Source organism: Accipiter gentilis, chromosome 29 (genome assembly GCF_929443795.1).
Source record: "Accipiter gentilis chromosome 29, bAccGen1.1, whole genome shotgun sequence".
Classification (NCBI taxonomy): domain Eukaryota; kingdom Metazoa; phylum Chordata; class Aves; order Accipitriformes; family Accipitridae; genus Astur; species Astur gentilis.
In genome coordinates, this window is record NC_064908.1 from 5227479 (window position 1) to 5241743 (window position 14265).

General features: G+C 46.3%; 1 protein-coding gene across 4 annotated transcripts in view; it reads left to right on the top strand.

The window, feature by feature from the left end:
- The first annotated feature begins 1549 nt into the window (after positions 1 to 1549).
- Positions 1550 to 14265, top strand: part of BLTP3A (bridge-like lipid transfer protein family member 3A) — a 35484-nt gene continuing 22768 nt past the window's right edge. Inside the window, exon 1 of one of the 4 annotated variants that reach the window (XM_049831702.1) lies at positions 1550 to 1667. In XM_049831702.1, coding sequence (XP_049687659.1) covers positions 1624 to 1667 — 44 coding nt within the window. In that variant the 5' untranslated portion in view covers positions 1550 to 1623. Of the gene's footprint in view, positions 1668 to 9419; positions 10796 to 14265 lie in introns of those variants that run through there. The other 3 variants (XM_049831705.1, XM_049831704.1, XM_049831701.1) reach the window with 3 other exon arrangements.

The window sequence follows — 14265 nt, forward strand, 5'->3', positions numbered from 1 at the left end:
GAACTGTCCAACTCATTCTAGACATGGTGCATCTAATACGAAAGTGTGGGAGTGATTTGCATCTTACGAGAAAGTGTTTGGGTACCAGAACTTTTCCAAGTTGCACTCTGCTATGGGACAGGACAGTCCAATCATCTAGTGGAGATTATATGTTTAGGAGTTTGTGTGCTTTCAACAATCTCTAAAGAATATGGTGTAGCTGAGACATCAGATATTTAATAGCTCGATATTTAATAGCAGTGTTCAACAAACGTTGAGATGAGGCAAAAGTTAGAGAATGTTTCTATAATAAACCATACTGGGGTAGATGCCTGCTGCCCACAGCACTCGGGCTGGACCAGCATTGAGGTGCGGGGGATCCTGCTGCTCTCCCGAGCTTCCTGTGTCTGACAGCGAAGGGATCGTACTGCAGCTTCATCTCCCGCGTCAGACACCGCATAGATTGCGAGGAGCTGAAATGACTGTACCAATGCATATCTCGGAAGGTGAATGCCTCTCTGTGATCAATAATCTGAGCGTTTTTCAGCTTTACGTTGAAGCTGGACTGCTGTTAGAGTGAACATACAACACTCATCTTCGTCAATGCGTATTGTTGACTTTCTCCTGGGAAAACTGTAGGCAGGAATTAGTGATGGTCAGCAGTGGGTTTTGATAAAGGTTCAAGGCTTGTATGCCGCTTGAGTCCTCCCCCCGCCTATCGTCAGATTAAAACAGAATGTACTCAGTGAAGTAGAAAGCACGTGGTTTTTCTTGTCGTGGAGCTGTTAGAGGCGTGACGAATGGGCATAAGGCTCCGGGGGGTAGGTCTCTGCCTGCAGAACAGCGTGACCGTTTATGCGGGGGTTCCCTTTGCTGCACCCAGCCTGGAAAGCAAAACGCTCCCTTGTAAGCCAAGCTGAAATCTCACGCGGCATCTGAAATGTTCTAACTCGTTGTCATCCACCAAAGAGTGACAGTGCAAGCAAACTAAGTAGCAGAGAAACTGCTTGAAACAAAGATTGATGGGTATTTTTTCCTTCCGAGCTAGTTACATTGTTTTAGGTTGAACATTTTATTTTTGTAGCCTGAGTGCCTCTTTTACAAAAACTTAGTTTTGGCTCACCCGCGATGCTCTCGGGAAGGGAGCTATCCAAAGCAGAGGTGTGAAACTCAGCTGCTTCCATGTCTTGCGGATTTTCCCCCGCAGCTCCGACATTTTAACAGAGGTAAAAGCACGTAATTAAAACCGCTGGCACCCTCACTCGCAGGCTTCCCCTCAGCACCGGAGCACCGCGGGGGAGGCACGATTTGGGCTCCAGCCCTACCCGGGGCTAGGGCGGGTTGTGTGTCCCGGGTGTGTGCGTGTCCGTGTCCCGGGGGCGGGGGGGTGTGTGCCCCGGTGTGTGTGTGTGTGTGTGTGTGTGTGTGTGTGCGTGTCCCGTGGGTCCGCCCGCTCCGCGCACACGCGTGGAGCGCGGCTGCGGCGCTGGCGGGGGCCGCTAGGGGGCGCGGCGGGGCGGGAGGCGGCGGCGGCGGCGCGCGGGGGCCGGCGGGAGGCGGCGGGGGCGGGGCGGGGCGGGAGGCGGTGGCGGCGCCGGGATGGGGTCCCGCCGCCCGCGGCCCTGAGCCCCGCCGCCCCGCGGCATGGCCGGCATCATCAAGAAGCAGATCCTGAAGCACCTCTCCCGGTAAAGGCACCCGGTCCCTCCTCTTCCTCCTGTTCCTCTTCCTCCCGGGGAGGGGGGAGGCTGCCGGTGAGGGAGGGCCCGGGCCTGAAGCGCGGCGGTGGGTGAGGACCCGGGCCCCGGCCCCCGGCCCCGAGGGGCTGCTGTGGGGCTTGGGGACCGTAGGGCCCGGCTGGCAGCCCCGCTGCCGGGGGTGGGGGGGGGGGGCGCGGAGCGGTTTTGGGGCCCGGGGGGGGGTGTTTGAGGGCCCGGGGCGATTTGAGGGCCCGGGGAGCTGGTGGCCCGGGGACGAGCGAGCCCAGCCCGCCGTGAGCAGGCCCCGCCGCCCTCCCCTCAGGGCCGCGTCCTGCGGGGGTCCGGCCCCTCAGAGCCCCGGTTCGGTGCCCCCGGTGTGCGGGAGCCGTGGCGGAGGTTTCCAGCCCGGCCCGGCTCCTACCGTTGCCGGTCTTGTCTCGGTACCGGCGGTGCGGGGAAACGGCCGGGCCGGGTGTGCGTGTCCCTGGGGGGCTGCGTTCGCCGAGCGGACCCGCCGGGGTGGGCAGCTGTAGGCCGGGGCTGCTGCCAGCAGCAGCTCCCGCTCGGCTGGGAGCGGGTGAGCGTCAATAAAAATTCGGGAGAGGAGAATAGGAACAGCGAAAGGTTCCGAGGGCGAGAAGGAGTGCTGTAATAGCTGATACAGGTAGCCCGGGCTCAGGCACTTGGCTGTCATTTTCGCTGATGTTTTGTCCTTTTCGGTGAAGTTCATTCAAGGTGCGAAAAGGTGTGTTGAGGGAGACGGTCAGCTGGAGCTTGGTGTGTAAGGCTGCGAGTCAGTAAATACAGCTTCAGATGTGGCTCTGCCGGTAACTTGGGGGTTGACCTTGGGGAAATCGCGGTGCCTCTGTTTCCTTGCCGTTTGAAAGAAAAGAGCCGCGTGAGAGCTAGCGGTTCTTGTGTTATCTCATGGCCACGGGCACATCGTCCTTCTGCATTCCTGAAAGGGTAGAATAATATGAAATAGAAAGGTGGTGTGTCTCTGAGGATACTGGTGAAGGCACAGCATTGCACGTTGTTTTTCTTCTCTGTGCTTTATGAGCTGCAGATGTTCAAGTCCTTTCTGTTTTTACTGGTGGAGAAGCTCAGATAGAAAACGAAGGGCTTGAAGTGACTTGTGTGGGCTTACACAGTGTCAGTGCTGGAACAAGGAGCCAAGACCTGCGAATCTTGGCTCTAGGGGGCTGGTAGTAAATCCTGAGAGTTTCTGGAACCTCAGAAGGATCCCCGCAAACTTTAAGCGAGCAGTCTCCTCGATAAAGTAAGTGTCTGTCTGCGGCAATTCTGAGTCACTAGTTGCTCAGTACTCCAGCTTTCTAGGCACTGTACCAAAAAGGAGTGTAATAGAGCCTGCTGCTTGATCTGTTCAGTGCGCTAATTTAAATGAATTTCTGCTAGACCTGACATCACAAATCTCCGAGCTTTCTGTCTCATTCCACCTCAAAGCGGCATGTTGTACTCGTTATGGATTCAGTCGCCTTGTCAGGAGGCACTGAAGTATTTATAACAAGGAGAGGTGGATGAGAGCAGTTATTAATGGAGGCTGAAATAGAGCTGGGCTTTATTCCTAGGTACCACTCCTCCTAGAATGAAAGAGTACGTGTGTTGTTCTTATGGATAATTCTCTTTAGATAAATACACTTTTCTTGCTGGTGCTTTTACTTAATTTTGCTTTTTGGTCTTCTTTACTTTGCACTGTTACAACATGTTCCTGCTCAAAGTGTCCCCTTTTTTCCCCTCTCATCAGGTTGGTTGTTAGTGTTCACTCGTGTCTCCTTTGTGCAGTTCCCAGGAGAACAGGGAATCACGAAAAATTCTGCAGCTCTACCTGTTTTCCTATTAGCTGGACTTACTCTGTCGTTCAGGGTGGTTGGTCTGATCCTGCCCCTCTCTTGCATAAGTATTGTGGCCGTTTCGCAGAATGCATTTTGAACACGGTTTAATGTTGTATAAAAAAGATTATGTTTTTCCATTGAAGCTTTGTTTCCTCCAAATACCTCCACTTCACACTCCCTTTGGGTCTTTCTTTCAGCTATGCTCATTTGCCTGGAAGATTTTTAATACTGAATTGTTAATCTGCCTTTATTTTCTGCTTTCAATTTGCGTATGAAATAATTCCTTGTTCCTCTTATTAGGTCTTCGTTTGAAGTAATTTCTGCATGGGGTGTGGTTTTTGTTCCTGGAACGGTCATGAGAGACAGCAAGATCAGGGAAATAGGAAAGAGTTATTTCACACCAACTGTTCAGATTAAATGAATCACATGCCTAATAGGATGACAGTGGTCACTTGCGGTGATCTGTAAAGCTGGGTTTTGCCGTCGGTGACAGAGCTGAGTTATGAGTGTGTTTTAGAAGGCTTAGCCTGTGTTGTGCTTTAGCAGCTTAAATTCCTAGAGCAGAAGAGCCTAAAAACTTGCAGTGCTTTCACCATCTGTGCTTTTCACTCTTTTGTCCTATATTTAGCTTGGAAAAGAAAACAGATTAGGTAGTTTCACTTTTTGCTGCTTCTACACTGGCACATGGCTGCAGTACTGGGGTGGCAGATTCTGCAGGAGAATGTTTATAACCGAGCATCAAACTGTTACAGCTGGGACAAAAGCTTCTCTCTACAAGCTGTCTGAAGCATCAGCTGCTTGCTGTGTGTTTGAACTTGAATCTGGTTTGAACTCCTCCAAGGCTGTCCAGCAAGAGCAGTATTTGGTTGTGTTTACCAGCCTGAAATTATTCATGGAAGTACATCTATTGCTTTAAAATAAAAACAGTGATTTGCCTTTATGTCTTTCTGGTTTTGTTTAAAGTACCCTCTTTTTATTGTGGTTTTCTTTCTTTTGTTGTTGGTTTTTTTGTGGTGGTGTTGTTAAATAGTGCTCGGTGGAGATGTAGTACATACTTGATCTTGGAATACTAGAAAGGTAGTATTTATCCCCATGTGATAAAAAGGGAAACTGAGGCAAGCCAAACTGCCCAGACTTACTTAATATAACACATGAGGGTTTGAGTTCTCAGCACTGCAGTGGAAATCCTTATCAAAATTATTTTTATTTAATTTCATTAGAAAGCTTTTATCCACTGCTGCATCTGACAACTGCTTTGTGACATTCTTCTATTACACATGTTAAAACATGCGAGCTTGTGGAGTAATGGGCCCTAATAGACCATCAAATTGCACGTGTTACGTGGTTTCCCAAGGAAATGCAGTATGTAATCCTTCTGTTCGGAAGAAAAGAATAAAAGTTAGGTGGAGAAAATAATCAGGTAATAGCTTTGCTTGCCCCAGTTCCAAAAAGCCGATGTGAAAGAGCCGCTGAGTCAGAAGCCTCTGAAAGAAGTAGAAGCTGGTGTCAGCAGAGAAGGTGGGGTGGGGTTCTGGGAGCAGGTTTGAATGCAGGGGAAGAAGACCACAAGTGTATTTAGCTTTGACAGGAGTCCTGGAGAACTGCAGCTGAGGAGGAACTTTAGGAATCTCTGAAAGTAGGGTGAGAAGGAAGCAGAGGAGAAATGAGAGAGAAGAGTTGGCTAAGGTAACACCAGCACTACCACTGAGAAAATACAGAGGAAAACCAGCACAGGAAACGAGACCTGTTTGCAGAGGGAAGAGCGCGGTGCTTGAGGAACCAGTCCAGGCAGCTGGCCCAGTTGATAACAGATGTGTGCAACAGAACTATAGGGGATACTGGGCTGGTGGCTTTGTCTTTGCTAGAGCCATGCTTGTAAGCAGGGCCTGATGCATGCAGAGGCCCTTCATTTCTGCATTTCCCAAGTACTAGAGTGCCACTGGGGCTTTCATTCTGTTTTATTCCCGGTCTATTGCACGGGATTACCGGACACATAGGATCTCAGCTGCTGTTTCCTGTGTTGGTCGGGACAGTATCTGCAAGGCACTATGTTGCTGTGGAGCAAGACTGGGAATTGTGGAAGGGATTAAGATGGTGTTTGTAGCAAGGTTTTCAGTGTTGTCTTATACTTTGTTTTGCTTCTGTTGGTTGGTTTGCTTCCTCCTTTCCTGGGTTTTGGAGGTTGCTGAATGATGGGCAACGTTTTGGACGGTACGACCTTTCCAATGGAGGCTGAAACCAAAGTATCTTTGGAAGGTGCAAGGCTGCGCAGCCAGGTTTATCGATCATGCCATCATTTGTCACTTTCTTCTATATCCCAGTGTCATACAGAGGAAGTTGAGGCATGGCGGAAGTTGGCAGAACTGTCTTTCATAGCACAGTATTGGCGCCACCTTTTTAGATAAATAAGATAAGCCTCAGAAACAGGATTTTTAAAAATCGTAGAAAACAAAACAATTGAATAGCATGTGCAGGATCTAATACTTTGATGCTTGTAGATGCAAGTCAAGGACACAGCCAGAAGAAGTGGCATCGTGTAACTCCTCATAAATTGTACTGTACCTTAGCAGTGCCTTTCTTCTCAGTTCCCAGTGGTTTAGGCCATATATCCCTTTTTCCAGATGAGATTGCCTCGTCTCCTCCCCTCTTTCATTTGCAATTGCACCTAGTCCTTGCAACAGATAAAACCACTGCTAGGAGATAAGTTGAAATATCAGGAAAGCCTGTAGTGTATCTTTAGTTTCTTCTAGATCAATTTAGCTGTTAGGAACACGTGGGTGTTGCAGAGTGCCCTGAGCTAGGAACACATAGGCTTCTGTGGGCTGTCATTTCATAACTTGGATGTAAGAACCTCAGAATCTTCCTGGCCCTAAGAATGCATTTGGTATTACCCCTTCCAGGCAGTTGTGCTACTTCTGTGCCACATGCAAAGAATTCAGAGCTGGCTCCAAGACCCAGAGCTGCTCTCTGCCACGTGAGCCCTGCCTGTTCTGTAGCATTACTGGATTAGCTCTTCAGTTAGTCTTGGAGTGGTTTGTGCCTCCATGCTCAAAAGTATGTGATCTCCTTGTCTGTCCTCTATCCGCCTCCACCATCAAAGACATGCTTTCAGGCTCAAACAGGACAAAGAAAGGCCATTGTAGCTGGTGTTTGGTGGTACTAGAGCTCAGGATGGCAGAAGTGAGATGTGTTATCCTGAGGGGGACCCATCCTTCTCCTCAGAAAAGATGGGGACAAGAGACAGAAGCTGTGGTTCTTCAGCCAAGAAAATGGGATTCAGCCTCTGCCATTCAGGAATTCTTGAGATGGGCTCTGTGGCTTGCATGGGCAGAAGGTCAGATTGTGCTACCAGATATGCATCATTTGCCCGACACAGAGGGGTGGGGAATTCCCCAAGTCCAATGAGCACTTATTTCTCCCCTCAACACTTAGATTTCTTGGCTAAATGCTGCAACCTGGAAATCACAAGAAAATACAGCCTGAATTCTCTGGCCTGTTTGCTTCTCACTTGTCCTGAAGTGTTTTGCAGCATCGCTGCGTGCTCAAACGCTGAGATGCAGCTGTGCCTTTGCAGTGACAGCCAAAGTGATGGCACATTCAGTGAGTAAAAAGTGTTGGAAACCCTCTGATTTAGAAGGATCTGCCATCACTATAAGATGTGTGCTTACCACCTAACCCTTAAGGTTTCTCCCACTTTCCTGACCTTGATTCTAAATTAACTGGAAGAAATTTAACGAGTGCGGTGGGTAGGGAGGAAAGCGGGGAAATTACATCTGGGCCTGACGAAGCTACAGAATCATGGAGTGATTTAGGTAGAAGGGACCTCTGGAGAACCTTTGCCTGGGACAGAGTCTCTTTGCTAGAATTGAAACCAACATTGCAATTTTGGCTTTAGCTGCTTTAATATCCTCCTTCAGTGATCAGGGAAACTTCTACTGCTGAAGACGATAATTTGCCTAAAATAGCTGTTGCAGCTATGGGAAATACATGAAACCACAAAGTTGCTAGCAGTTAAAAATTGATGATAAAAAAGCCATTACTTTTCCATCTGCAAAGCATTCTGTTCCTGATTTTCAGTGCATTCTGTTCAGCCAGGTAATAGTTTCTTTGGTGCCCAAGTGCCACAAAGCACACAAGTTGGAATCCAAAGCTTGTAAAACAAAACTGGTAGCCAAAGCCCAGAATAAACCCCGTCTGCAGCCAGCACTGGGACAAACAATGGCAGAGAATAGCAGAGGAGGAATGTGGTTTTGTTCTCATGCCTGCAAGGGGCTTGCATGCATTTTGGCATGGCTGAAGGGCACTTGAGCAACATAGGTATGTTAGAGAGAGCAGGTAACCAAGGTGTGGATAACCTCCCTGAATTTTTTAAGTTCTACATCTTGATCTTCATGTGGCTGAGAGCAGCAGGACACGTCTCAAAAGGTGGGAGGGTTTGGGGACAGATGGGAGATGCCTGGAGCTCACCTGTCGTGGGGCTGTGTTGGGTAGAGCGTGCAGTTGGGTCTGGAGGGCAGTCGGCAGTGTGGTGCTTTGTGTGGCTATGGGGAAGTTGCTTAATCATTGGGTGCTGTTGTTTCCCCAGTGGTTAAGTAGAGATAATTCTAACGAGCCAGTTTGTACATTGCTCTGAAAATAGCCCTGGGAGCACTGGCAAATAGAAGCAGTTTTGGGAATGGGCTGGAAACAGTTCATAGCAAGAAGCTCTGAAGCCAATTTATAAGAAAGAAGCTTTGTCAAGTCTCCTTCCCAGTAGTGACTGCTCTTTTGCGGGCCATCGGGCAGAGGTCCCAAGGTATCCAGCATTGAACCGTCAGTAATAAGTTTGTCTCTTAAGTTGTTACATGCTGTGTCTAGCAAAGCATTTAAGGCTGGATGCAAACCCTTTAATGTAATTTGGAAATTTCTTGTTTTCCTAGTACATTTTGCTGGCTTTTTTACTTTCTAAAAACTTAATATTGAGGAATTCTTGATGGAAAAATGGAATTCCAGGCTATTATGGAATAAAACAGCTACCACTTGTTTGTTCAAGACTGGGTGGGAAAAGAGAGCACGCGCATAACAGGATGCGGCATTGTCCTTTCACAGAGAGTAATCTCTAAAATCAGGATTGCTATGCTACAGTTTACCAGAAGAACCAAATTGTCATTTTTATGAAGCATGTGTCAGCTGCTGGATGCAAGGTTTTTTCCACCACTTCAACTCAGCTTGAGAGAGAAGTGTGTGCCGTTTCTGGAATGCTAAATAGACTCTTATTGCAGCAAAAATAAGTTGCACTTCAGTAGCTCAGGAGGAAAATGTGGCTGGATATATCCTCGCATCAGCTGCTGGCTTTTGCAGAGCCTTGTGCTGGCCACATGGAACCTCTCCACACACCACTAATCTTCAGACTAAGTGATGGGTCAGGAAAAGGGGCTGTTAAACTTGACTCTTCTCTGCTTGTCTTCTCTGAGACTGCTTGAGCTCTTAACCTCCTCTGCAGCTGCTCAGTTGAGTCTGAATTATATAATAACCTGTTATTTTCTGCAGGTTGGAAACAAAAATGCAGGTTGGATTGCAGGGCAAATAATTTCTTAAAATTTGAGAAGTGGGGCTTTGACTAGTGCATTTATTTACATGTTTCTTCCTAGTTTTCTTTTGTGTGTTACTATTTGCTTGAGGTTTAGTATTGGGAAATTCCCTGGCAGCTGACGAGGGTTTGCATTCCAGATTTCAGAGCATGGGGCAGCTGGCATTTAAACTTTACTGAGCTTCCAGCTGATGAGCCAAAAATAGTAAAACAGTTCCTCAGCAAGGTGGAGTTCAACCCCTGCCAAAACCCCAGCCTCTTTTCCTTTCAGATTAGTTTACGATTTGCTTTACAGGTCTCCTAGTACCAAATTGGTTGACAGTTGGTGTGGTGGAAGAAGCACACCTAGACTGCAGCTTTTGCAGTTTTCCAGTATTCAGAATGCTTAAGAGTCACTTCTGTTTGGGACAAGAAAGTGTCCCCAGGGGTCTGAGTACATGGGGAGGCAGACTTCAGGGAGGATTGAGCTGACATTCGTGCTTTGTGTAACAGTTCAATCTTGTTCCTGATCTGTTTGGAAATGTGGATTTTTCCTCTGCAAGTTTAACTTTGAATTGAATTTCTAAGTCTTTTTACTTCAGCCATGTTGTATGGTAGTAGGTAACTTGGAGCCAAGACAATTGATTACTCGGAGATGGTCTGTGGCCCATGTGAAACTGTGTTTGGCTTTGGGTAGTTGAATGGTCCAGCCTTTTATGCAATGTAGCTGAAGCTTGGAAAAACAGAAAGCTGATAATTTAAAGCCAGCAGTGGTATGTGTATACAGGCACCTTGATGCACTTAAATCTACCCTGATAAGGAGCCTACCAGTATAGTGCTAAAGGCTGTTACAGGGTTACATGGTAACATGTACAGAGTTTGTTGTGTAACTTAAGTAGGGTGAAGTCATTAGGCTTATTGCATTGGGACCTCTTTGTCCGCAAAGGAAAACATTATTGCCTACCAGTATATCTAGGGTACACCAGTACTGTACGCAGCATAGCTGGAGTTACGGAGGTGATTTTCAGTAATAAGATGTGGTGCTTTCCACCTTCTAAACAATTGGTTAGTTTGGTATTGATCAGATTCCATTCAATTCTAAATGGCTTTATACTAAGTTGGTATGATACCAACTAGATTAGTAATAGATGCCATCTAATACTGTGCATAAGTTGGTCTCGTCTTCTGCTAATTCAGTATGTTTCTCTTCCTTGCCTGCATCTCTGAATCTCTCAATCTTGAGTAGTACTGTGCATGCTTACCAGACAGATTGTTCCACAGTTATACCAAAAGCTTGTGTAAGTAAAATGGCTTTTCTTCCTGAAAGGGCTTTTACTTCTTCTTCCTATCTGTCTTTGAGGCAGCTGTTTTCTTCCTTTTTACAGAAGTTTTGATCACTTGCCCAGTTTTATTTCTTCCAAAATTATTTTTCAGTTCATTCTCAGACACATGTCTTCCAGTTAAAGCCTCTGCTGCTGTCTTCCTTGAAAGTTTTTCTGTATTTGGAAGTCACTGACCTTTTCTTTTATTAGTAATGAACCTTTTTTTCCAAGTAAAAATGCTCTTTGGCTGCTGAGATAAGAAGGTTTAATCTGCGGGGAAATGGCCTACCATGGAGATTTTTGGATTGTAGAAGACCTTCCCAAGGAAGATGGAAAACCCATTAAATGGCCTGTCCAAAACCTAACCAGACAAGACTCTGGGAAAGATTTTGGGTAAGGAGCAAATCTGCATTGGCCAGAATATAGGGGTTTTTCCATGTCTAATTTCCGTCCTTCTGCTACAGTTGCTTAGATTACCTATATGTATTACAAATTAAGGCAGAAAATCTTCCTCTCTTCCCTTGCTGTTACCCTTGTGAAGGCAAGAACCTTGTCTGCAGCAGGAGACGGCTTCCCTGGAGCCGTTGATATTGCTTGTCTGTTTTCAGATTGCAGCTGAGAAGTTACCCCCCTTCCTGGCTTACTTGTGTTTTGAGTATTTTTCCATCTGCTGTCTGCAACTGTGGCTAGTACTGCAAGCCGTACACTTACTTCTGCCAATAGATGATGCTTGTCATTAAGTAAAATGAAGGTCACTGGTGTACTGCTAATTAGTTCTCACATATAATAACCATAGTAACAACGATATTAATAGAAATAAATGTGTTTAGCTGTAGGTAGTGGTTACATACAATAGATGATGATTACTGAATAACTGCAGGAGAAGAAGCTGAGACAGAAAATCTAGTTTGAGTATATGAAGCTGCTAACGAGAGGGTTCCTGTACCACGTGGCAGCAAGGTAATGGGAGAGATGGATCTGAAGAGAAGTTTTATGATTTCAGACGTCTTCTCCTGACATTATCTGTCTATGTATTTGCTCAGTTGGAGACAGTGTGGCCAGACAGCTACAAATGTGAACATTAAATTTATTATTTATGATTATAGCCTGGCTTTGGGCCAGCAATCAGATTTGGCCAAACTCCCTGTTGCAATCAATGAGTTTGTGTCCTCTGGATATGAAAGCTGATGAATAGGGCAGTCGTTCTTTTAGTAGTAACATCAGGTTTTGATACATATTCAAGCTGATGATTGGGCAAATAGACTGACACTCATGTGCCTTCCCCATCTAAAACCTGAAATGAAGCTTCAGAGTCAATCAAATCATGATCTCGGAAACTGCCCGAGAAAGCTGAGGGTTTCTGTAAAGAACTACAGTCTTTTAGGCCAAATCCCAAGAAGGTGTTGAGGTTTAAATCATCTGGGTGTTGTTAGCTTCTTAGGATGAGACCATCAGCCTATGAAATTAGGGTAGCACTGTTAATGACTGCATTTGCTGCTTATGAACATTGATTGAGAGCCCTAACACTCGCGTCATCTCAAATGGAAAGAAATGGTGGGAAACAGACTGTAGGGAAAATTCTTCTCCGCACGCCACTGGACTAAGAGGTTTGACCTAGCAGGACTTGCATAGCTATAGCTGTTAATAAGCTTCTAGCTTGTGTTTCCCATTGCCTTGATTGTGCATGCAGCAAGACCTTTTTAGTCACTTGAAGACTTTCTATGGATGCTGGTGGCTGTGATGGTCCATTTGGCTATTGTGCAGCAGATCAGCTTCTGCCTGGCAGACACTTTCAGAGACAAAATGTTGCTCATGGTATTGTTAGTGTGGATGCATGCGTGCTCATGTAAGTGTACACAGATGCAAAAAGCCCTTGTGACTGCAATGACAATTCCATAGAAGATAGAAAAAGGTTTTCTGGTTTGACTTTTGTCATGGTAATCCTGGCAAGCTCAAAAGGAGTGCTGTCCTTTGAGTTTACTGGCTTAACGCTATGTGACTTCTGTTAGAGTTGCAAAAAAAAAAAAAAAAAAAGTGCAAATATCCCACACTGTCAGTTTTCCTAATAGCTGCCATTTTCATTCACTTTTCTCTAAGCCAGCAATCCATGCTGCCAAAAATGTTACTGTTGAAGAGTATGAATGGAGCAAGTCTGCCAACAAATATCTAAAATTGTCTGCTCTCACTGCTTTTTCCTTCCTCTGGCAGTGACCAAAGCAGTTCCTTTCAAGAAGTAATGAAGATTTGGCATCTATGAGCTCCCAAGTTCACAGGCACACTTCATCTGTTTTCCTCTTGTAAGCCCCATCTAACATGCATTACATGTATGACAGTGTCTTAAATGTGAAGGTTATTCCTTTTGATGATCTCTGATTCCTTTACAGGAGGAGCAGATGAGAGCAGGAGACTTGGTAATAGGCATACCTTCAGGAATTTTGTCTGTGTGGTTTAAAAGAGAGAATTTGTTTCTAGTTTAGGTTTTTGTTTACTAAACTTGCAGCTTCTGTTGTCCCATCATCGGTGGGGTCCATAACCTCTCCTTGGGGAGTGGGATGGCACATTTTGGTGCATCTAGAATGCCTCATGAAAAGGATTCTTCTGTAGAGTCTGGTAGTACTCATGGTGGCTTGCTTTCCTGCTCAGCAGGATCTCTGCAGCCTTTCCCTGTAGATGATTACAAATAGTTATTTGTTTTTAGCTAGGTCATGTTTCATACCACTCTCACCACCAGTGTCCTGTTTCACAGCTTTAGTGCCCTTTCACTGTGTTACTCTTCTTTTGATACACATGCACACTAAATAAAAGTAGTGCCTTGGTTTAGACATGTCCTTATATTTTTCTTCTGCATTACCAGCTGAAAGCAGCTTCCTCATCTAAGCATGCTTAGCCTGGGATGAGGATTTGAGACACCAGGGTTTTGATCCTTGCTTTGCAAGTGTGAGAAAGCTGCTCTGTGCCTCAGCCTCTCCCCACCTGTAAGCTGATCACTACCGATAGCAGCCTGTGAGCTTAACAGTGCCAAGTGCTTTTTATTACCTACCTGTTCGGGTTGTATTTGTTTTATTCTTAGTATCCAATCCCAAGTGGATGTGATTACAACAGCTTTCAACAGAGCTGGTTCTCTAATGCAAGATGAGGATGCTTCTGTATTGCCCCCGGAGGTATTTGGTCTAATTTTCAGCAGTGTCTGAGATTGTGGGTGCTCACAACAGGACTCCAAGCGCAAATCTTGCAGACACTCAGCATATGCCTGCATCTCCCCGCCAGTGGAGCAGCTGCTGTAGCACGCTCTGGAATATGTTATTCCTTTGTACAGATGCTGGGAAGCAGTGTTGAACTTGGCTGCCTTCCTGGGTGTGTTTAAACAAGAGGGCCTGCAGTTAAAGGGAGTAACAAGTTTTAAGTGAACGTGTCAGGCTGAGATGCTGGCAGGTGTGTTATAACTTGGTCTTTAATCAGCTGTCAGTGTGTACCTTCGGCTCAGGGGAGGGAGATGACAGCATGACACAGTAAATGTCTGACTCAGGCTTCTGTGGCAGCAGAAGACTCTACTGTGGCAGGGATCAAGGTAAAAAGCAGTGGTAGGCAAACTCACAGCTGTTTGTGCCACCCTCCTTTTCCAGGAGTTGCTGCATCGGTAACATAGGGTTGACGTCAGTGGCTCTTCGCCATCCATCAGACTTTCTCCTAACAAAACGTTTGCTTCACAAAGGCACTTTTGACCCGGGAAGCCCTGAGTTGACTGACCAGCAGCTGCTCTGGTGCCTCAGCCAGTTTTGTGCTATACCTCGTGCTCCTACGGTGGCCACATCAGCTGCCATCCCCAGTGTTGCTCTGGTTCCTCCTCCCCGCTTTTAGTGATG